The 23,723-nt window shown below is 45.8% G+C and overlaps 1 protein-coding gene across 1 annotated transcript in view; it reads left to right on the forward strand.

Annotated features, from left to right (window-relative positions):
* MCC (mutated in colorectal cancers) overlaps window positions 1–23,723 on the forward strand; it is a 234,993-nt gene that overhangs the window by 156,052 nt on the left and 55,218 nt on the right. The window contains exons 4-6 of the mRNA XM_006755280.2: window positions 4,661–4,803; window positions 17,525–17,688; window positions 19,664–19,870. Coding sequence (XP_006755343.1) covers window positions 4,661–4,803; window positions 17,525–17,688; window positions 19,664–19,870 — 514 coding nt within the window. The remainder of the gene's footprint in view (window positions 1–4,660; window positions 4,804–17,524; window positions 17,689–19,663; window positions 19,871–23,723) is intronic.

Genomic DNA, 23,723 nt, shown 5'->3' on the forward strand with positions numbered 1-23,723 from the left:
ATCTTGGCTCCATTGTATGTTCTTGCCTCCTTTGTCAAATATTAATTGAGCATATTGGTTTGGGCCATAAAGCTGGTATTTGTTGATGGCTAGCCTTTCAAAATCTCATTTGTTCAGTTATTCACCAAAGGATCCAAAGATGGGTCTGAGCCTTCTCTGTGCTGTATTAAAAAATTAGAAGAGGTAGAAGGAATCAGGACTTCACTTATTTCCTGCTATAGACCCTGTAAGAGAACAGAAAGGATTGCATTTCCTCCTTATATTTAAAAATCTTTGCTCTTTAAAAGAATGATGGTCACTTCAGGGCAGTACACTTTTAATTGTAAAACAACAACAATAAAAAACCCCACAAAAAACAGAATGTGGTTCAGAAGGACATAGGTGACTGACAGTTGCCAAGATAGGCAGATGTCCATCTGAGTCTTGTTCACAAATCACTCCAATCAAGCAATAAGGCATGAATGCACACCCCCACATTAAATAGATATGGACTTTGCTAATGCAGTAATATTTTTATCAAATGCTGCTGAGTCCACAGTACTTCAGCTTGAGGTCTGGAAAGCATGATAAGAATTATACTTTCATTGACTTTTTTTCCCTTTTCTGATTAGATCATTTTACCCCTGGCCATTAAAGGGAGGGAATCTTTAAAAATAACTGCAACAAGCTTTGGCCAAATAACTTAGTTGGTTAGAGCATCGTCCTCTTATGTCAAGGTTGCCGGGTTGATCCCGGTCAGAGCATATACAGGAGTCTTCTAATGAGTGTAGGGTGAGTGGAACAACAAGTCAGTGTTTCTCTGTCTCTCTCTCTTCTCTTTCTCTCCAATTTTTTAAATTATTTTTTTAAATAATTGCAACAAAAAATGTTTTCCTTAGGCTCCTATATTCGAGTTGTGTTTTGTTGGTACTAAATTTAGGAGTTAGGCTGTGGTACTAACTAGTTGCATCATCATGGGTATGTTGCTTAGCCTTTTGAAGCCTCGGTTGTCTTTTTTGTAAAACAAAGGTGTTGGTCCTGGCTTAGATGGTCTCTAAGATCCCTTCCAGTTGGCCAGCCTGTGACATTTCTGCCACGGCAAGCTACCCAGCTGTGTGTACAATCTAATGCCTGCCTCCTTAGAAGCGTTTTTTCCTTCATTGTTTAAGCCAGCAGCAAGCACCAATCATGGCAAACTCTAAATAGAAAAGCTGGGAAGCACTTCACAAATGCTTGTAAACAGTGAACGAAATAATGTACGTTTAGAATCCTGTGAGATGGTCCTTTATGCTCCTGAGATCCTTGCAATTCCTTAATTATGAAACTACCACAATAGTGTATAATTAGCAACATGTATCCGTTCATCAAACTTCTGACTTTTGAGGTTAATATGATTACTTCTTGGACTGTTTCATGTTTTCTTCCTTTTCATCACCACGCTAACAGTTGGTGTTCTTTGGGAGGCATTTTTCCCCCAAAGAAGTAAGTTATCACTCGCCAAGAGTGACTATATCCCCAACAGAAGTAAGCAAACAGTAAAGTCACTTTGAGATGCTGATGCTGTGTCAGTAGCTAAACGTCTTTACCAACTTGGTGGCTCACTGCTGCACAAAACAGCCCTGAAACACACCTCATATTGTCGCCTTTGTAAAACTGCCAGGGGCTGCTGGAGTGTATTTGACTTCCTGTTCCTTTGCTCTTGATAGACGAACTCTCCTCAGTAACACAGTGGAGAGAAAGCCCCTAGCCTCAGCCTCCTACATATGCTGCAATCCCAAGTTGACTGTCATTTCCCTGCCTCACATTCCAGCCTCCTTTCAGGAACAATGCCCGTGATGATGTTTAGATCAGGATATGCAACTCATGATTTCTTCTACCAAAGTCAGTGGGAGAAACAACAGTGTTGCACATTTTTTGATATTTAGGCTCAGGTTAACCTTCCTATACCTCATTTTCTGTGACACAGAACACTGCCTTCTCTTCTCACAGGGCAGTGAGATGCATTATAATTACTACTAGAGGCCCAGTGCACAAAATTCATGCACAGGCAGGGTCCCTAGGCCTGGCCAGAGATCAAGGCAGATTAGGGCCTTCCAGCTGCTGGCTGGGGCCTTCTTTCACTCTGCGCCGCCCCCTGGTGGTCAGCGCACATCACTGCAAGCGATTGAACGCCCAGTCAAACTCCCTAGGGGACACTTTGCATATTGATTGAACGCCCGGTCAAACTCCCTAGGGAACACTTTGCATATTAGCCTTTTATATATATAGATAGATAAGGAAGAACCTTACGTGCTCAGCCCCTCCCTGTGCCGTCAAGAATACAGACCTTCAGTGCTTCCCTCCTGCTTATTTTATGTTTCCATGAAAGATCTCGGCGATGTTTCCTGGGAACCTGAATCCCTAGGCCTGCACATTTTATCTTTATCTCTACCATCTAACCCTGATTATTTGACATCTTCACTACAATAATTCTTCTTTTGGCCTGAGTGAACCCCAGCCTCATGTTTCTGTCCTGCACCCCATTTCGGTTTCAGCTACACCGAACCACTTATTCCTCTCCAAGCCTCCACATATTCACCTTCACACCCCTGCCCTGTGCACTCCTTTATAAAGTTCATCCTAATAATCTCTAGAAGTAATTCTTTACAAAGCAGAAGATTTGGCAGGCACTACATGTTTTGGAACCTGCCAAGCCAGGATGGTTTAAGGTGGCTTTTAAAGACTTTACATGTGCCATTTATACCACAGATACAGCAGTAGCATTTCCTGGCTCTCTTAGCTGTAAAACAGTCTCAGCCATGCTGATTACATTGGACATACAACAAAGGTAATTTATTCATCATACACAAAATCTCCTGTTAATGGAAATCAGAATTTTAAGCGCTGATTGAAAGGAGAGCTAAGCCCTGGCCAGTGTGGCGCAATTGGGTGGTCGTCGTCCTGTGCACCGAAGGACTGGTTGGATTCCCAGTCAGGGCACATGCACAGGTTGGGGGTTGGGGGGAAGGAGGGCGGGGATATACAGGAGGCAGCTGATAAATGTTCCATTCTCACATTGAGGTCTCTTGCTCTACCCCTCCCTCCGTCTCCCTCTCTCTTCCTCTTTCTGTCTCTCTAAAACAAAACAAACAAACAAAAAAAAACAGTTTAAAAAAAGAAAAGAAAGGAAAATTGATATATCAGGACACAATTATCAACTACACCAAACTTAAGAGTACTTTTTAATTGTTGTATTTCCTAATTATTGTTAGTTTTGCAGGTGTCTAATAATTAACTTAGTCATAGAACATTAACCTATTTCTTTTTGCCTTCACCACTCCCATCTTATTTCGTATTTTGCACATTTGGGGGGCTCACATCTGTTTAACATTAATCTAGATTTGGGTGGCTTTTATTAAGAATACCTTATAAAGTAGTGGCTCAGCTGAATCTCTTCCCTGGAAGGATGTGATTCATTGAAAGAACCAAGAAGTCTGAAGAGATCTTCACGTTTCTCTAATTTATAGATTTGTCTCCCAGCCTAAAATGGCAGTTGCCTCTTCTCCAAGTTCCAGAGATGATTGCCACTGACCATCTGGGTCTGCCCCAAACTCAAGACTGTAGACTTTCTTCATGTGCGCATACAAACACACACACACACACACACACATCACAAACATCACAAACTTAAAATGAATGTCAGCCTGAGACACCCATGGGCTTTCCAACCTCATAATTAAATCCACTGACAATTTTCTCTTCTAGCTTACTTGCAAAATAAATGCTTCAAAGAGAGTTAACTTTGCTCTCTCCATGTCTGTGTCCAGTGTGTATACAGTGATGAGGGTGGTATGGAGAGGAAATATGGGTGGGTGTGCCTTGAAATACATACTACAATTTTGAGTTTTCTTAGCTTGCTCATAATTAATTCAGAAACCAAAGGTTGCGGGATCTATGAAGGCCTGAGAAGGGGTGGATGTTCTTGTGCTAATGAAACATAGCTGCATTTAAATACTGTCTTCCTGTTAGCAAATGGAAGGAAATAGAACATTGACTGGAATTCTCTCACTCATTGTTTCCACTGTTCTCCCCACTCCGTCCTCTTTTCCAATGCTCTAACTCTACCTACTATCTTTGGGGAAATTAAGTGTGGTATTTTTTAGACATGCTGATCCATATGCCTCTCAAAGCATTCGTTTTGTTCTGCATGGATGAGGTGCTGGCTTTCCAGTAGCTCTGGCCCCAGTACCTCCTCATGTCCTCTTCCAAGAATGAGGCGTGCCATTGGGACCCTCCAGGCAGTGGAACACTGTTTCTGTCCACCAGAGTCTTAATTATTTTGCTCACTGTAGCATCAGCACTAGTCTTTTTTCACCTTGGAATTTGAGGGAATGAAGAAATCTAATTTCTTCAGGAAATCTTTGAAGGGGAAAAGTTTCTTGTAGGCTGATAGATGAATCTCCTAGCTATATGGGTGTGTATGTGGACACAGCAACCTTTCGGTTTCATATACTGACCATAGATGGGACCACCTATTTGGCCTGAAGAAACCCTGTTCCAAGTGGCCCGAGGGGTGAGGGGGTTAGGGGGGATAAAAGCTATCTCTCTTCTCTCTGAATGTCTTTTTTCTTGTCCTTAAATGGCATATTCTCTAGGGATTTGTCTCATTCTAAGTGGTGGCCAACTCTCCTTTTTTTCTCAGGGAGGAAGATGAGTACTCAGAACTTCGATCAGAACTCAGCCAGAGTCAACAAGAGGTCAATGAGGACTCTCGAAGCATGGACCAAGACCAGACCTCTGTCTCCATCCCCGAAAACCAGTCCACCATGGTCACTGCCGACATGGGTGAGTCTGCCTGCTGCAAAGCCAGAGCCTGGTTTCTGTAATAGGGATTTATAGAAACGTGAGGCAGCCTGGCTTAAAATTTAATAAAGTTAATGAAGGAGTTTGGTGAGTAGATAAAGGCATATCCATTTCAGTCCCTTACATACTACTTTGTTGCTCAAAATGGAACTGCAGAGTTGAATCACTTTCTGTCCTGATGTTTGTGATTCAAACATACGTCACCTCTGTTTGAAAATTCTGGCAGGAGAAAACCAGTTATAAAGGCTGCTGGAGTGCTCCAAGTTGCATTAACAATTAGGATGGAAGGAATAGAAAGGCTAGAATGGGTGGTGACACATTGCAGTGGAAGAACCAAAAGCAATTGTTGGGTAAGGAGGATCCAAAATGACTCTAACATGTTGATCCTGAGTGACTCAGAGAATGATCATATTCCTCAGAAGTTCGATTGAGAAATGAGTTGGGAAATCGATATATTATGTTTGAGGTTGTAGAGAAATGTTCATGTGGAAATATCTGGTACTATGTGACTGGATGGTGTGTTTTTAAACTGCAGGTCACGACCCATTAGTGGGTCTTGGAATTATATGAAAAATAAATTATTTTTAGATGAAATAAAATGGGGGGCAATAGAATGACAGTATTGTTTCATGAAAATTATTTGTTACCTGTGTATATGTAGTAAGTTGCCATATGAAATGTTCCGAGTGTTGGTTGCAGTCAGAATGTTGCAAAACCACTGGACTACATGGAGATGCCTAGCTGGCTCTTTGGAGAGATTGAATTGAGGATAAAGGCTTTGAAGCTATGAAGTAAACAGATCCCTTTGGCCAAAAGGGTGGAGAGTCAAAAGAGGGAGGAGACCCTTATCTTAGGAAATGTTCACATGGAGGGGAGAGATGGGAGAAGAACCAAGAAAAGGAGGAGTAAGTGCAGTGCAGTGTTCACAGAACTTAAAATGTCATTGAAGAGAGAGACTTGAATCAAATATTACACACTTATGTTTAATTGCAAACATATATAAGTACTACAACATTAAAGAACATGGTACCATGAGAATGTATCAAAGGAATTTGATTAAGTTTAGGATTTTCAGGATACCTTCCTCTGGGAAGTGACATTTGAATGAGATCTGGAAGATAAGTAGGAATTAAGCAGATAAAAGAGAAGATGGCATTCAGGGGGCGGGGACAGATGCATTCCAGGAGGTGAAAAAAGGATTTTCATGTTTGAAGGGCACAGAGGTGTGAGGCTGGAGAGGCCGGTAGGAGCCAGATCATGCAAGATCTTGTAGACTGTGTTAGAGTTTGATCCTTATTCAAAGATCCACAAAAAAACAATGGAAAGATTTTAATCATGGAAGGGAGGGAGGGAAAAAGAAGATCAGATTTGCATTTTGAATGTGTCATTCTGAACTGAGGAGAAAGAATCTGTGGATCAGGAGTGAATGGGGAGGCCAACTAGGAAGCTATTGAAAAAGTGTTATGTGGACAGAATTGTTGCTCGGAATTAGGGTGGTGGCATGTGAGACGTAGAAAAGCAGATGGGTATAGAAAAGGTATAGAATGGCACGATCTGGCTAAAGGATTGGGAACAGAGGGTAAAGGAGGTATGTAGGTGGCAATGCCCTATACATCCATGTCTGGATTATACAGTGGGTGAACGGTGGGGCCAGTCACCAATAAGGGAGCATAGAAGAAAAGACCGGGTGGTTTTGCTTTCAATTTTGTTTTGTTTTGTTTGGGGACAGGGTAGGGTGGGTAGAGATGATATGTTTTGTTAGGGTATAAATTGAAGGCGCCTGGAGATAACCTGGGTGGAGATGTTTGGGAAGGCGGGAGGCAGTAGATATACATAAGAAGCCAGGAGGAGAGGTGTGGGCCGAAGGAAAGCAGCTTGGAGACACCAGGCTATTTCCAGACAGTTACTGAGGCGATGAGAATCTATGCGAGGAGTGAAAAGTGCTGATGGAGGAGTGCAGAGCGCCTGCAACTAAGCCTTGGGGGCACCGGCTGATGAGGAGGCTCAGCGGGCGCTCATTGGCAGGGATGGGCTCTCCTCGTTTCGGTGTGGGTTTAACTGCACCTCCTTCAAAAGCATCTCATGAGCAAGTCCCTGTGCTGACTGTCGCTGCCCGTCTGATTCCTGTATCACAGTGCAATGTTAAATAATGTATTTGTATTCCTTTGCTTGACTGACTCTCCCACTCACCTCCCCTGGGCAGAAGCGTGTTTGTTTTATCTACGAGTGTATCTCCAGAGCCCCACCACAGGGCCTGGCACTTCGTAGGTGTTCAGAGATACTTCTTTAAGTGAACGACTGAAGCGGTCCACCAAATATCAAGCCATCAGTCAGGCAAAGCTGTACGGGGGAAATGAGGAGAGTGGTGTCCGGAAGCCGGAGGGACAGAGAAGGCCCAATAAGGAAGAAGGGGTGAGCAGGCTGGGTTGCTGCTACAGCCAAATGAGACCGATTGAGCTACATCAGAGTCACTGAGAGCTGATACCAATTGAGCCAGACAGAAATGGGTTGAGGAGCGGGGATACCTCTCCAGACCTGAGGTCTTGGCTTCAGGCTTAAACTGTCTCCCTCAAACCTAAACCCAGCCCCTGACCCCACCCACGGACCCAAGTCCTCCATGCTGAGTTATACCAGCTCATAATCTCTAACCCTAGTGGCCCCCCCCCCCACTCTGGACTCTGTCTTCCAGCCTTAGGCAGACAGACAAGTGCAAGCAGCCAAAAAGTTCCCAATTACTAGGGAAGTTCCTACATTCCATAATTTTATTCTATGAAATTAAATAAATGGACCATTCCAACGAAGTTTCTTAATCAAATAAGGTTGGGAAATGGAAGAATGAAGCCACTTACATGGGCTGGGCATCTGTATGATGGGACTTCTCAGGGTCCTGACATGAGAGAGCAACTGTCCCTCCTTCCCCTCATTAAAAAAATATATGTTCATTACGGCTGGTTCCTTCCTGGGAGAAGGAACCCTGTCTGCCCAGTGTCTGTATATGTCCTCTGTCCACAATAGGGGGCATTTATTCATTCAGGAAATCATGGGGAACTGTGCTAGGGGTTGGGGATATAAGACAGACTCTGCCATCAGGTGGCTGTACTCCCATACTCCAATTCCTCACACCCAGAGTGACATCCCGACTTCTTACCATGACCTACAGGGCCCCCAGAACCTGGGCATCCCCAGGTTCTTTAATGAGGGGAAGGAGAGACAGATGCTCTCTCATTTCAGGACCCTGAGAAGTCCCATCGTCATGATGCCCAGCCCATGTAAGTGGCTTTATTCTCCATTTCCCAACCTTATTTGATTAAGAAACTTTGTTGGAATGGGTCATTTATTCAATTTCAAACCTCATCCTCCCCAGTATCCCTGTTTTTCTTTTAGCCTCTGACCTCACTGACCCTCAAACCTGACCAGCCTCCCTCTCTTGGTGCTGCCTGATGCCACGTGTCTACATTGACTTAGTTCCGTATCACCAGCCTTTATCAGCCTCTCCTGCTAGACTGCAGGCTCCCTGTGGGCAGCTGTCCTGTTTACCAATGAAACAGTGCCGGCACGTAGTAGGCAGCCACAGATTTGAGTAACAGTGAATGCCATCTTGGAGCTCATGATTCTTTGGGGGGTGTAGACAGGAAAACAGAGAATGAACAGCAGGGGGGAAAGAACCACAACAGAAGGTGAACAGGGCCCCTAGTGACTCCCTGGGATGGGAGTCCTGGAGGACGAGTAGCACTTAACGTACATTCAGACTGAGGGTGAAGTGGGGGCAATGCAAGCAAAGAGCAGGAGGCAGAGGAGAGGGCTGTGGGCACAGGGCCCACCCCTGCCAGGTCCCCAAGGAGGGAAGGCCCCGGGGACAGCAAGGAGGCCCATTAAGGCTGCAGCAGAGCGCAATGCCTGCGTGTTCATCGGGGCTGGACGTTTGCCTCCTCTTACTCCTCTGCCATTTTCCAATTAAATTGCTTCAATCGGGAAAAAAGCTTCCATATATAAACACTATTATAGGAAATCATTAAAAAGCAGCCATTTCATTATGGTTGCTGTATCTGCAAACATGCATTAGCAGCCCAGAGGTTTCCTTGAGCTGGATTTTATATGCAGTTTGCTTTGGTTTCTGTGCTGATCTCCATTTAAGACTAAGTCAAACCTATTCCCTTCACTGAAAAAGCACTTTTCTTTTGTTTTTAAACCACACCCATCAGAGCTAAGGCTGCCCCTTCAGTAAGCTGGCTCCTAGGCACTGCCCCCAGGGCCTGGGGGGCAAAGCAGGGGGTGGGGGGGTAAGCCAGCAATTTAGAAAGTGTTTTGACTTCCCTGAGCAGTCATGTAAAGGACAAAGGTCCCAGGAAGGCCACAGTGCATCTTAGAATACATTGCATTACCTCTATCCAAACCTGGTGGCACAATTATTTGGAAAATAAAGGTAATTAAATGCACAAAAACAGCGGTAGGAATTGCCGGTGGATTTTTATTTTCTTAATTTGACCAGGAGTTCTCATTAAAAGAGAAGTTGGATATAACAGCTAGCATGCTTTGCTCACTCGTGTTGTGCCAAGCATTTATGTGCATCCTCAAAGTTGGAGGATGGGAGGCCTTGTAACGCTCCTGATTTATAAAGTTGGGATAACAGAGTGCAGAGGGGTAAGCCGCTTCCCCAAGGCCGCACAGCTAAGCAGTTGTTTCTGCTGTGTTTTTGCAGATGGCTTTGCTTTGACACGCCTCTGCTTAAACAGCGAGCCGTGCCCATGGCTGGTGTGCTGCGCTGGCTGCAGCCCTTTGAGGTCTAGCGCTGAGGGGGAATTTAGGGAGCAGCTGTGTGATCACAGCACCTGGCTAATAGCAGGCTGTTTGTTGTTAATCGAGGTTTTGCAGATCTCCATCCTAGAAACAACACTCTTACCCTAAATGATTCTGCGTGTCGCAATAGAGCAGAGCACAGATGTGGGCATATGGCTCATTGCATCATGGGTGTTAGCACGTGTGCGGTGTCCTCGCTAGCAGGCTGTTTTTCCGACTCTGTCAATGGGACAGCAGAGCTTGTCAGGAGCAGTTGTTTGTGAAACTAACAAAATCCCTGATCCGGGGGTCTTTGCGCACGGCCGGTGGTGGGGTCTGCTCCAATATTTTGAGATCTCTGCTGGGTTTAGGTGAGAAATGACTTTTCTGGAATCTAGCAGTGCTGACCTCTTTATACCCGGAGGGATGAAAGGAAGCTTGCTTGCTGGTGTGATCATTCAGATAGAGATTTCCTCCTTATGAGTAGTTTTTGGAGGACGACCAAGGAAGAATTTACACATGAAACCTGGTTCTTTGGCACGGCTCTGACTATGAAATATGTTTAACGTTAAAGCCAGATTTTTCCTGGCTCTAATGGCGATGAGGCTTAATGGCTTCAGGAAAAAATGTTCCAAAGTGTCAGGCAGCCACTCCCAGTGGGGAGAAGGGAAAGGCGGCCTTGCCTTCTCCAACACTCGCTTTCTGCAGACGTGGAGAGAGCGTTTACAAAGGCAAGGCCGCCTGTCTGGAGAAAACTCCATCTTTCTTACAACGAGGTGGCAAGGTGGTCGGTCATCCCCTAGCAATGAATTTTTTTAAAATTATATTTTATTGATTTTTTTCCAGAGAGGAAGGGAGGGATAGCCAGAAACATCGATGAGAGAGAAACATCGATCAGTCGCCTCCTGCACACCCCACACTGGGGATGTGCCCGCAACCCAGGCACATGCCCTTGACCGGAAGCAAACCTGGGACCCTTCAGTCTGCAGGCTGACGCTCTATCCACTGAGCCAAACCGGTTAGGGCGCGAATTTTTAAATGAGAATCAGATGGTTTGTAAGCTGATTCTGGAACTTTGAGGAACCAGCACACAGGCTGCAAAGGTGAGACGGGACTGAAAATCACACCCCGGCTCATTGATGTAACAGGCCAGGCCCTCTGCGGCCTGTTTTCTTTTCTCCTTACTTTGACGAGGCAGCTTACTTTCTCCCAGGGGCTCGGCAGGGTTGGTTCCCCTGAGACCAAACCCAGGGGCGTCCTAGCAATTTCGAACACCGGCTCACGGGAGGCTCTCTGCGTGCTTCCTCCCAGGGGTCTGAGCTTGGTCCAGTAAGGCTGCCTGCACGTGGTCACGGGCCGAGCGACTGAGGAGCCCGCCTAAGATCATTCCAGAGCTTCCCGTGGAGCGCAAGCAAACTTGAGAGCAGGAAAGGTCATTGTTCCACTTCACCTTGTGTTTCTGCGGAATATCTCCCTCGAATTCGACTGTTTAATAATTTTCAGTCCCCAAAAGAGACCTGGGGTGTAAGAGAAATGGAAAGGCGTTTGTTCAAGATGGGCTCCCATAATTGGCACTCACGACTCCTTTTCTAAGATACGACAAGCAGTCTTCATGGTTTGTAAAGACTGTCTTCTCAGGTTGGATTACTTTCTGGTTGTTTGAAACTCTATGTAAGTTTCCTAAAAAAGGGGTGTTGGCTTCTGAGATGAGCTTCTGAAAGCCCGGTTAGCCTGGGGCCTCACTCGTGTCACTGCATCCCAACCACCGAGAGGAGCGGGGTGTCAGTGAGGAAGATGTTACAGGCGCGTTTGGTGCCAGAAGCACACCTCCTCCTCCTGCTGCCGGCCTCCTGTGCTCCGTGCTGTGTGCTGTGTGCTGTGTGCTCCGTGCTCTGTGCTCCGTGCTGTGTGCTCCGTGCTGTGTGCTGTGTGCTCAGTGCTGTGTGCTGTGTGCTCAGTGCTATGTGCTGTGTGCTCCATGCTGTGTGCTGTGTGCTGTGTGCTCCGTGCTCCGTGCTGTGTGCTGTGTGCAGTGTGCTGTGTGCTGTGTGCAGTGTGCTGTGTGCTGTGTGCTGTGTGCTGTGTGCTGTGTGCTGTGTGCTCTCGGGGGCGAGAGGGAGGCTGCCTGGAAAGGGGCTGGGAGCTGAGATGGGAGATGCAGACCCTGAGAGGCGCATTTGGCCCAGAGGTTAGAGAGCTTTGGGAGAACGGTCAGCGGTGAGGCCGAGACCCGGAAGGGGCGACGTCAGGAGGCGCAGTGAGGGGGCTGCGGTTCCCCCTCTAAATGTGCCTCTGTTTCCTCAGGATAACTTCGCAGAGGCACAGGTACGGAATGATCTTCAAGGCTCTCCAGAGGTTGCCAATTTGCACCCTTCCGTGCCTACAAAGGTTTCCTCATATCCTTACAGCTGTGCCAGTTCGGGTGATTAGGAGGCAAATAAGTACAATGATTATGTGTGAACTTGAACTTTTCTACATATGTGTCGTTGGAGCCTTGCTCTGTGGAAGCCACTGCCAGGACTTTTACATGGCAAAGTGCTTCTCCTTTCTTGGCACGGAATTACCTTTGGGAAACAGCTGTGCATCCACTGACCAAATTCGCCAGTGCTCCTGCCCACCAACATAGACTGGTTTTACCAATGGGATGTGGGCAGAAATGAAGTGCATCCTTCCAACTTGCTCCATATCCTCTTCCTCTTCATAATGGCTTAATCTCTGGTAACCCACACTAACTCTCCAGCCCACACCTATAATGATTTTCTGACGTGCTCGTATTGGAAGCACAACCTTACTTTGTTGAAGTCTCTGACTATAGAGCTGTGCTGCATTTCTGAAGTTAAGTGTGACTTCTAGAATTCCTTTACTTTCAGGACCGCCTACCTCTTTCTCCTGAAATCTTAAACAAAGATGATGCCGAGGCCTGAAAAAATGTTGTCTTGCTCAGTTGTCTGAAAGGTGCCAGAGCTACTGACACGTGTGGTCTGGCCCTCTGGACTCAGCTGCTTCCCAAGTGCTGGGGCTGGGAGTTCTGTGGGGCGCTGGGGCAGCTTAGAGCCCGGGGTCCTGAAGACATAGCCAGCAACGGGGGTTCCCGTGGCTGAAGGACAGTTTTCCGGCAGTTGATGCTAGGTTATCTTTCTTATGCCTTCACTAAGCTTAAGACCAAGTTTAGTGTTGTAGAGAGATAAACGGTCAAAACTGCACAGTGACAGCAGCAAAAATGAAAACAAATCTCAGACCCATTCGATCCGGCTGAAATAGAAGTCTTGAAAATGCAGCCTCGTTTTCTTTGGGAAAGAAACAGAATAGGTTCTTCTTCCCGGTGAGGTTGGGGCCTGGTGGGGGCCTGGCGGGGTGGCGGCTCACTCTTTTTGGCACCATCACCCTGGCCCGAGCCTGTGTGCTCGGGGATATTTGGGTGTGGCCTGGCGCTTTCAGGAGACACTCCTGTTCTCATAACTGCACTGAGGAGTTGATCGTCATAGTGGTCCCTGAGTTAAACTAGACTTGAGCATATTCTTGCCTTGAATGTTGAGGTATTTGTTTTCTCAACTTTTTATTTTTTAAAAACTTTAAGCTTACATAAAAGATCAAATGAACCCCCCAAATCCTTTGCCTAGATTCACCAATTGTTAACATTTTACCACATTTGATTGTGCACAACACTCAGAAATTCTTTTTCCAAACCATTTGAAAGTAAGTTGCACAATTCACAAATGGAAATGTATAATATTTTCCCAGCAACAAGATAATATGTGCCAATATTCATAATCTTTTGATCCATTTATTTCATGTCTAGGAATTTAAGGGAAATATGTCTGTGATATGCCAAAAAAAATGATGATATTTCCAAAGAATGAAATTTTAGTAGTCATAAAATTAATAATTTAAGAAATATTTGTGGAAAAAAAAACCCAAACATATTATGTAGCGCATGATCTATGTATTTATGGAAAAAGATGTAGAAAATAAAACTCTAAGAGCTTAAAATGAGGTTGAAGGATTATGGATCATTTTTAGTTGCTTCTTTGAACTTTTCTGCTTAGAATTTTATTTAGAATGAACATTCATTTTCTGTAATAAGTAAAAGCCCTTTAATAAAGTTCTTAGAAAAGTTTCTTTCCCCTTTATCTCTCTCTCCCCTTATTCCGCTCCATTCCTCACCTCTCCTAGAGCTGAGGGCCTGACTCTACTCTTCCTCAGTACCACCCTCCTTCCCCGTCCCCTGTCCCATTCCTGTTTAGAATCCCTCCCCACTATGCCTTCCTCTCTTTTTTCTTCCAGTTTTATTGAGATATAATTGACATACAACACTGACGTTTAAGGTGTACAGCATGATTATAAAATGGTTACCACAATGAATTTAGTTAACATCCATCACCTAAGAAAAAGACACAACACACAGTAAGGTGCAGGAGGGTCATATGTCAGTTTGTTCACTATTGGTGATGTTGAGGTGTTTTTAAATGATACCGACATCGCTCTTACTCTCTTGTCTTCGGTAGACACAGCCGCCTGTACATCATGCAGGGTAACCTCAGTGGATACTCCCTTCCTCCTTTCCTCATAGACCTTCCCATCATCTTGTGTTCAGACCTGGAAGTCAACTATCCTGTCATTTTCTGTGTTGTTTTGCTTTTTTCTCGCTGGAGTTAGGGAGGGCCTGGCTGCACGCAGAGGAGAGAGGACTGCTGAAAGGGAAGCACCAGTCTTCCTGGTTAAGCCTTAGAGTCACAACAGGCTCGGAGCTGTTCCATCCCTAGGACATCAGACCTGCTTCCTAGCAGAGCGTCGGTGCTGAAGCTGAAAGCATCTGCAGCTCTCTCCCCCACTTGCCTTGCTCTGTAAGGCATGACGTGTGCCCAGGCAGAACAGAGGTGGGGACGCGTGTCGGTCCTCAGAAGGCAGTGGGGGTCATGGTTACGGCTTGATCTGCTGCTCCCCACACGGGTCAGGCGTGAGGACCATTCACAGCAGGCCCCCAGCCACTTCCCTTTCTCAGACTGGCTGAGTGCACTGAGCCTAGTACCTATAACTTCAGGGGAAGGGCCTCCGCCTTGAGGATCCACCTTAATTGAAAGCTTATTAGCTGGGTGTGGTATGCCCCATGATATGTTTTAGATTCCATGATACTTGGTCAGGGGAAAGAAGGAAACCAGCCCACCAGTATGTGTTTAAGTGAGCAAGAAAGCTGATTAGGCTTAGTTTTCATAGCCAAGTACATTTCCGAAGTAACTGGGGTCTTCCCTCAAACGGCAACAGGAAATCCTAAGGCTCTGAGTTCTCCAGCAGAATGTAACCTGAGCTGTCTTTTCGGCAGCTGCTGCAGAAGTCAAGCTGGGAAAAGTTACCTTTAGGAAGGACAGCAGGGGCAGGCCTGGGAGGTGGGCAGTGGGCAGGCCTGGGAGGTGGGCAGAGCCATGAGCGCTGTGGCCATGCCGCGTCCAACGGGGCCAGCAGCTGGCCATGCTGCAGAATGTTGTGTGCCGAGTGGGGCCCAATGTGGTCAGACCTTCTAATTTTACAGGAATAGTCATAACTTCTAATGGTTTTTAAATGTTGGCAATTAATTTAAAAATTGTTTAAAAAACAAAAAAGGCTGTGCCAGCCATCAAACCCTGCCCTCCACACGGAACATCTTTGCTGCAGGTGGCTCATTTGCATCCTTTGGTCAAAGGGAGATGTCCATTCCATTTATTCTCCCGTGCGCTCTCTTTCATCTTTGCAGCCAATTAGACAACTGGGAGGCAGAATGCCAAGACTGTCAGCTTAGTCCTTCCCAGGACTCCCTTTGCATTGTACTTTAATGGTCGACAGCTTAATTGTAATTGAAGGCGGGTAGAAGAAGAAAGCCTTTGAAATCTGCATACGTGTGAAACTGGCTGAGGAGACTGGCCATCACATCGCTTCATGCCACACAGGAAGTCCATGTACCTGAGTTCTTGTAGCAGCTATTGCTGAAAACACATAGTCTCCCTTGTGAAGCTGGAACGCTTCCTCCTCCCCGACAGGAGATCATTCACTGTTGCTCTGGCTGCCAGGACGCTTGTGTGATGGTTAAGCGGAGTAGTCAGCCCAACAGCTGTTCACTTTCATTGGCTTCCTCAGCCTCTCCCCGGCCCCAACCACTGTGTTTCCCCTTTTGTTTGCTCTGCGCAACCTCACATTCTTCTGTGGGAAGATATGAAGACCTCCGTTGGGAGAATGTGTGTTCGATACAGATGGCCTCCTCTTTGTCTCGTGGACGTGGAGCCGAGCCCTTACCTTTCTTGCCTAAAGCACAGCACAGCCAGGGGGTCTGCTCAGCGTCCCAGGGCAGGTGTGCAGTTCAGTGGCGACACGTGTGTTCACAGAATTGTGCGCCCATCCCTACTATCCGTTTCTAGAACTGTCTCATCCTCCCAAACAAACTCTGTATCCATTAAGCCACATTGCCCCACTCCCCCAGCCCCTGGGACCTCTGTTCTACTTTCTGCCTCTGAATCTGCCTACCCCAAGAACCTCGTGTAAGTGGGATCACGCAGTGTTTGTCCTTTTGTGGCGGGCTTGTTTCACTTAGGCCAGTGTCTTTAAGGTCCATCCATGTTGCAGGCTGTCTGAATTGCCTTCCTTGGGAAGGCTGAGTAATGCCCCATGGCATGCATGTGCCACATTTTGTTTGTCCACTTGGCGATGAGCATTTGAGTTTTTTCCACCTTTTTGGCTATTGTAAACACTGCTGCTATAAAGAACGGTGTACACATACCTTTTTCACTTCTACTTCCCATTCTTTTGGGTATATACTCAGAAATGGGATTGCTACATAATACAGGAGTTCTATTTTTAGTTTTTGAGTAACTGCCATACTGTTTTTCACAGCGGTTGCACCATTTTATATTCCCACCAGCAGGGCACAGGGTTCTAACTTCTCCACAGCCCTGCCAACACTTGTTGTTTTCTGTTGTTGTTCGTATATAGGGTCCATCCTGAGGAGTGAGGTGATAACTCATTACAATTTTGATTTATACATGAGATACCTTTTGTTCATCCTAGAACCCACTTAGTCCCTTGTCTCAGCTTCTATTGCTCTTCTGATTCCGTAACATACACCTCTCACCTTTTGTACAGTCCCCAACTGCCTCAGCCTTTAAGTGTTGGTAGGGGCCAGACTGTGCAGGGGGCTGTAGGCCACGGGAAGGAACTGAGCGTTTGTTCTAAGTCTGTGTTTAGAAGAATACGCCACCAACTCTGAAAGAGCATCCCACCCTGTGTTGAGCAGCGCTGGTGCTAGGGTGACTGGTGGTGAGTGATTGGGGCTGTGTGGCCACAGTCAGGGGACCCAGAAAACTTGCTCCTGCAGCTTATCCACTTTGTCCTCCTGTGAGGGCCCAGACAGGGAACAGTGACCAGGACAGCCACGTGTCCTAATTATAAGCTCATTGAGGGCAAGGGCTGGGTCTTACACAGTTTCCATGTTTTAAAATGCCTAGTGTCTCTGCTAACTCTGGGGGGGTTTGTCTTGTTTCTTCAGTAATATTATGATATCTTTTTTTGCGGACACTCTATCTGGAGCCAGTGTTTGTCTGAATGGCTGAGCAGGAAGGTAGGCCAGACGGCTTATGAGGCCCCACCAGCCCCTCTGACACTTCTTTGTTCTTATTAAAGAACCTCAAGTCGGGGCTGCCCTCAGGTGAAAGACCAGGGGATCAGCTTGGCGTGGCTAAGTAGACAAGGACTGAAGTCTGCAACCCCTTAGTAAAGGTTTTACACTGTCTCCAAGCCTCAGGATGCCAGCAGGCTGGGATTCGGCTGCCCAGAGTTCAACTTTGAAATTTCAAGCTCTATTGCCATTTCATTTTACTAGAATGGGTTTTTCATGGTGAACAAAATGAAGAGCATTCGCTGCCCACCTGCCTGCTTCACTCATTCTGCCCACGTTCACTCTCAGATAACTGCAGTGACCTGAACTCGGAGCTGCAGCGGGTGCTGACGGGGCTGGAGAACGTCGTCTGCTGCAGGAAGAAGAGCAGCTGCAGCCTGTCCGTGGCCGAGGTGGACAGGCACATCGAGCAGCTCACCACGGCCAGCGAGCACTGCGACTTGGCTATTAAGGTAACCCCTCCCCTCCCTCTGTGTGGCTCTTGGCGATCACAGGGGGAAATGATCAGATCCCTCTCTTCTGAAGTGTGGTTTTCTCAAGTACCTGTGAGGAATGAGTGTTTCTGAGAAAGCCATACTCATAGATTGGGCCCCCAGATAGAAGCCGGAGCCCTATACATTTTTGTTGGGCTGAATTGCACCAGAAAAAGTCATTACGTCAGCAGTCAGGATCACTGACCTCGCAGCAAAAATGACAATTTTCTTGGAAACTCTTAGACTGCTAGTATTGAACCACCTCATTTTAGCCTGGTTCATCATGTAGCCCAGAGATTAACTTGGAAGTTTTATTAACGCTTTCTGGCCTCTAGAATATTATTTCAGGAGTTAATCAATTCACGGTGCTAATAAGGGGGAAGTTCCAGACCTCAGTGAGTCCTGGATCCTGAGCACTCGGTCTCAGCCACGCCTTCCACATCCATTCATCTTACCTCCAAAGGAGAATGAAAAGAGAGGAATTTGCTGCATCTGCACAGACTCATCATGAACAATGGGAACGTCAAGACTTGTTCATACTGGGCCTCTGGGGTCTTTATATTACTTCACCCTGGCTTAGTGACCTAGCCATAGCGATTGATTCTGAAAAGTCAGAGAGGGGCCTATGGAAAGGGAAAATGTGACGTGTTACTTGGGGGGAAAAAAAATGTCTTAGCACTCTAGGCCCAAGCGTCTATCAACAGAAACCGTGGATGTTACAAAAGAGCTGTGGTATCTCAAGGTGAACCGTGATTCATATTTATAACACAGCTGGTTTTCCATCTTTATTCATCTCAATTATTAATATATCAGTGATGTGGTTTGGAGAAGCAACCACTGTTGTTTCTTTGTCTGGAGTCTCCCAGGCCCTATATTTAATTTTAATGTCAACTTGGGTCCTAGCCCCAGCCTCAGCTTTGAGAGGGAAGGAGAAGACAAGGACTTCTGCCAACCAGCAAGGGACAGAGCAGGCCTCAGATTTGAAAGGAAGGACGATGCACAACACAGGGGAAGTGGCAGCGCGATGGGGAAACCAGTGTGAGCAGCCACGAGTGACCTCCCCTTTTGTTGTTTTGTTTTGTTTTGTTTTCGAGACCTGTTTCTCATCACCTCTCTTCACTGCCTTCTACTCCGACCTAGGAATCCTCCCTCCTCTCTCATGTCATTTGGCTGCTGCCTCCTTTTCCAAACGACAAGAAATGTGAATGAATGGTTTCTGAAAGCCACCAGAATGAGCGCTTCCCTTTTTTCCCAGTTTTCTGCACATTCTTTCTCCATTAATACTGTGTTTTAAATGGATTATTTAAAAACTCTCCAAGTGCTATTAAGATTCTGCTCTTCTTAGTTCACAGCTGTCTTATTCATTAATTAAATCCCTGCTGTCTTAGAAACCTCCACAGTGAGCTTCCTCGTTTCTGTGTCACAGGTTTATTTTCGGCTTGGGCATCTGGGGACCGAACCTCATTCACACCCTCTCAGTTCTGCTGTGACACTAAAGCTGGGAACGGCAATGTGGCCTCTCGTTGCCAAGTTGGAACAGGGGAGGCCTGTAATTCAGGAAACTGCAAGTTAGATTTTGTGTGCAGTTGGCAACTTCACGTTTGCATTGTCGGGATCACTAACTGGCTTGCTGTCTGCTGGTGCGTAGTTACCAGCTCTGGAACGTGGGCGAAGGAGATAAACATTGTGGACAGTTAGTGCCAGGGAGGGACTGTGTTTTTCTTACTCCGGGAACTGCTGGGTAACACAAACTAGGACCCAAGCAAGCCACAGAGTTTGGTTTGAGAATAGGGAGAGGATGATGTGGGGGTGTCACTGATCATGATGACACTTGACAGTGAGGAGGCTGTAGAACCCCCTCCTCCGTGGACACTCGCTCCGTCCAGCATGTTTTCTTCCCCTCCGCTTTCTCCCATTCGCTCACCTGGCTTGTTTTTGTGGCTGTATTTTCTAGACGGTCGAGGAGATCGAGGGGGTACTCGGCCGGGATCTGTATCCCAACCTGGCTGAGGAGCGGTCTCGCTGGGAGAAGGAGCTGGCTGGGCTGAGGGAAGAGAATGAAAGCCTGACCGCCATGCTGTGCAGCAAAGAGGAGGAGCTGAACCGGACCAAGGCCACCATGAACGCCATCCGGGAGGAGCGGGACCGGCTCCGGAGGAGGGTGAGCATGCCGAGTCCCGGGGCCCGGGCCCCTTCCCGAGGGCGTGGGCCAGAGAAGCCAGCGTGCAGAGCCCGGGGCAGCCCCCGGGAATTCTGGGGCGTTTTATAGCCTTTGGAATCGCTGTCCCTTTCTGGTTATGAAGTCAGTTTTTCTTTTTTTAAGAGATTCTTGAAAGGAAAATCATTTAAAAGTGCTGAGGTGTGGCAAACAGATTTTAAAAAAAACTATTCTCCAGAATTGCAAATCTAAGTGGATGATAAAATTATATCAGTGATTCTCAACCCATTCTCCCGGGTGTGCACGTCTGCCCCCAGCTACATTAAAATGTTCTTCTTTTAAGTTAACTAATACTATTTTATAATTTGCAAAAATGTATAGACCAGTGGTTCTCAACCTTAGCTGCACATTAGAATCACCTGGGACTCTTTTTAAAATCCTGATTTCTGGGCCTCATCCTCCGGAAATTCTATTTCTTTGTTACTAATGTTGTGGCCCCACCCCATAACAAAGAAACAGAATTTCTGGAGGATGAGGCCCAGAAATCAGGATTTTAAAAAGAGTCCCAGGTGATCCTAATGTGCAGCCAAGGTTGAGAACCACTGATATAGACTTTTCCCCTTTGCAGTCTTTTCTAACATGCTTTAAATTTATAGCAGGTGCTCTCACTTATCAGTGAATCTAATGACAAATGTCAACTCTTTTAGTGCAGACTTATTAAGGTTAAAATAATCATATGTATGTATAGCTGTGTCTATATGTGTGTTTTGTGTATGTGTATATATGTTAAGTATGTGTGTGTAATTCCTGGTATTCACCCCCATGTACCCATGGCTCTATGGCCTGAAGCAGTTTGCAAATCATTCTGTTGTAGGAAATATATCCATTACTAAAGACGCTGATGTTTTAGGATAGAAATGTTTGGCAGAATGGTAAAAAGCACTCAGTTTTCCGAAGATGGAGGGGGTTTTTTGCTCAGGAACCCACAAATACTTCTTTGTGTGGCTGTGATTTGATCTGTGAATCAACTGGCAGTGAAGCAAGAAATTCTTCAATCAGAAGCAATTCGTCTGAACTCCACTTTGAATTACAAGACCCCTTTCTCTCTCAATCTTGGCGATAGTAGAAGTTTGCTTTCTAGTTTTGCTCTAACTGGAAATTTTGCACACAGATTAAGTTGAATTAGAAAGGGGGGGGTGGGAAACATCTAGTAATCGTTCTCTCTCTCCCCCTGACTTCTAAAGAACATCTTGGAAATACCTTGTTCTTCCCAAAGGTCAGCATGTATAACTCATTCTGTTTTTAGTCCACGTGTACGTTTGAGTGTGGGAGAAATTACTATTTGTGAACGTTATCAGCTCTTTTCCTCACTTGTGGCTAATGTTATAATTAAAAGGCCAGCATCCCTGCTGCTCAGATCTGAACATCATTTTGTCTGAACTCATGTGCATAATAAGCTTGTTTCCAGTACCCAGCTGTATCAGATGCCATTCTTCATCCTTGCATCAGCAGGTGTAAATCACCCCCGTCAGCAAAGACTTTATCTGGGCCAGCTGATGACATTTCCTCTGTGCGAAGGCCCCCACCACCTGTAATTTCCTGGGCTGAGCTCCCTGATGATCATGACTAATGCCCTAATTAGGTGTGCTTGCTCTTAGCATGTGCCTTCTGATGGTGCATGTTTTGTGAAGGAAATGTTGGTCCTGGGTGTAATTACATATTGTGGTTTAGAATAAATTTCCTCCCCTAACTCGAGTTACTAAAGCACAAGAGAGCCCTGGATTGTGACCAGCAAAAGATAAAAAGCCAGTCCCCTTCTTCAAGTATTTTCCCCAACTCTGGAGGTTAGTCCTCAGAACTGCATCGTTTGGATGCTCTGTGCCAGGCCTGGAGCCTGACCACCTCAGGTCACAGCCTGACCTACCAAGTCACCATGAGTCTGTGACAAGTTACCTAACTTCTCTGGGCCGTGGTTTACTCTGCCGTGAAGTGGGGATGAGGCTAGTACCCGACACAGGGAAATTAGTTAATACGCATAGTGCGCTTACCTCGCTTCTGATCATACTTAAACGGTCATTTAAGTTTTGCAGTGACTGTGTGGTGTTTTTCATATTTTTCTGTCTTTTAATATGGTTTTATATTAAATGTATATAATTTATATTTCAGTTACCTCCAAATAAAAAATGTGTCGAGGAACTTGTACCTTTTCCTCAACTGGGAATGCCCTCAGGAATTTGTATACATACCCATGGATTGGATCTATTTCCTTTTATTTCAAGACAGTTGTGGGCCTCATAGAATTTGCTAGATGCCTTTGAATGCCAGTTTACCAGCCTTCAATGCTGGACGACTTCCACTCACCACCACTCATTATGTTTCATTTCCCCGAGGAGGAATCTGTTTCTTGTGGTGGGTTCTCTTCTGTTCTTCATCATGTGCAGCTCTGTGGAGTGTCTGAGGTATGCTTTCATTGCCCTCCTTGCGATACCACATGGTACGTGGCTGGTTTGCCTTGGCTGCCTTTATGGCACCTCCCAATCCACAGTTCATCAAAGCTGCCTGAAAAGCAGTTGGGGGTCACTTTTTTTTTCACTACCCACATTGATTGTATAGAATTTGAACTGACCAGATCAATAGGATTGGTGCTTGCCCCCTGACTGTAATTAAACAAAGTGCTCTCAGTAGATTTTCTGAGCTTGTTCAAGATTTAATTAAATTAGATCTTTAATGTTAGTTAACAGATAGGGCTACTTGGCAGAGCAGACAGCAGGCAATTTTTATTATTGGTCCCAGCTCATTATTAAATGAGATAATCATTTATATCTGCATGCTCTGTACTATACCCATTCATTTCCTCACACTTAAAGAAACAGACTTAATTTAGGTGAGGTGGAATTAATTACTCTAGAAAGGAAGCACTTTGCTCTTCATTCATTTGTTTATTCATTTCATAAGTGTGATTGGTCGTCTCCTCTGTGCCAGCAGAGGGGTTACAGGGGCGAATAGGACACAGTCCCCGGCTTAAAGGATTTTGGGGAGACAGACAAGTAAACAGCTCATTACGCTGGTGTATGTCCAGTGGCCGGGAAAGTGAACACAGAGGGTGCCCTGGAGCTTATTGGAAGGACCTGTGGTGGCAGGTCCAGCTTCCCCAGGCTATTTGCATTTTTTACCTAATTGTTTAGGTCACCTGCCATGTCCCAAAATGATCAGTGCTTTCCCCAGATAGTTTGGTAAAGCAAACTGGATGTGACCACAGGCTTATGTGACCCATTGACTGATAGACTTGAATCAAAAGTGGGCCACACAAGTTCTTTCTGAGATTTTATACAAATTCTTCATAAAGTTCTGCAAGTTCGTGACATAAGGTAGTGGGAGCAGAGTTTATTCCTTGCATCCTGCGCCCTTCCTGGGTATTTTCAACATGTCTGGGAAGGAATTCCATCACCTCTCCTGGGCTGCCTTCACCCCTGGGGTCTGGCTTCTGCTCGGACTCTCTGGTCATCACCACAGTAAATTCAAGAGACTAGAAGACACACAGTTTTGAATCAAATAAAAGGCGCCCTAATCTGAAGTTTCCCTCTCTCAATTTTGTGCACTCTCCCTCAAAATGTCCTTAAAACCCTTAGTGTTAATTAACTTGCCTCAGGAGGAGGTAGGGCAGTATTTCCATCAATGTTAAGAAGGTAACAAGTGTCCCTTTTCCAATCCAGCCACTCTTGGTTCCTAAATGCAGTGTTACATTTATGAAGGGATTTCATTGTTCTGTGTTCATAGGACCCATGTAATAAAATGATCACCTGTTCAGCTAAAGTCTTTTAAAATATAAGTGAGGACTCCAAAGAGCAGGTGGGGT

This window comes from Myotis davidii, unplaced genomic scaffold (assembly GCF_000327345.1).
Source record: "Myotis davidii unplaced genomic scaffold, ASM32734v1 scaffold130, whole genome shotgun sequence".
NCBI lineage: Eukaryota > Metazoa > Chordata > Mammalia > Chiroptera > Vespertilionidae > Myotis > Myotis davidii.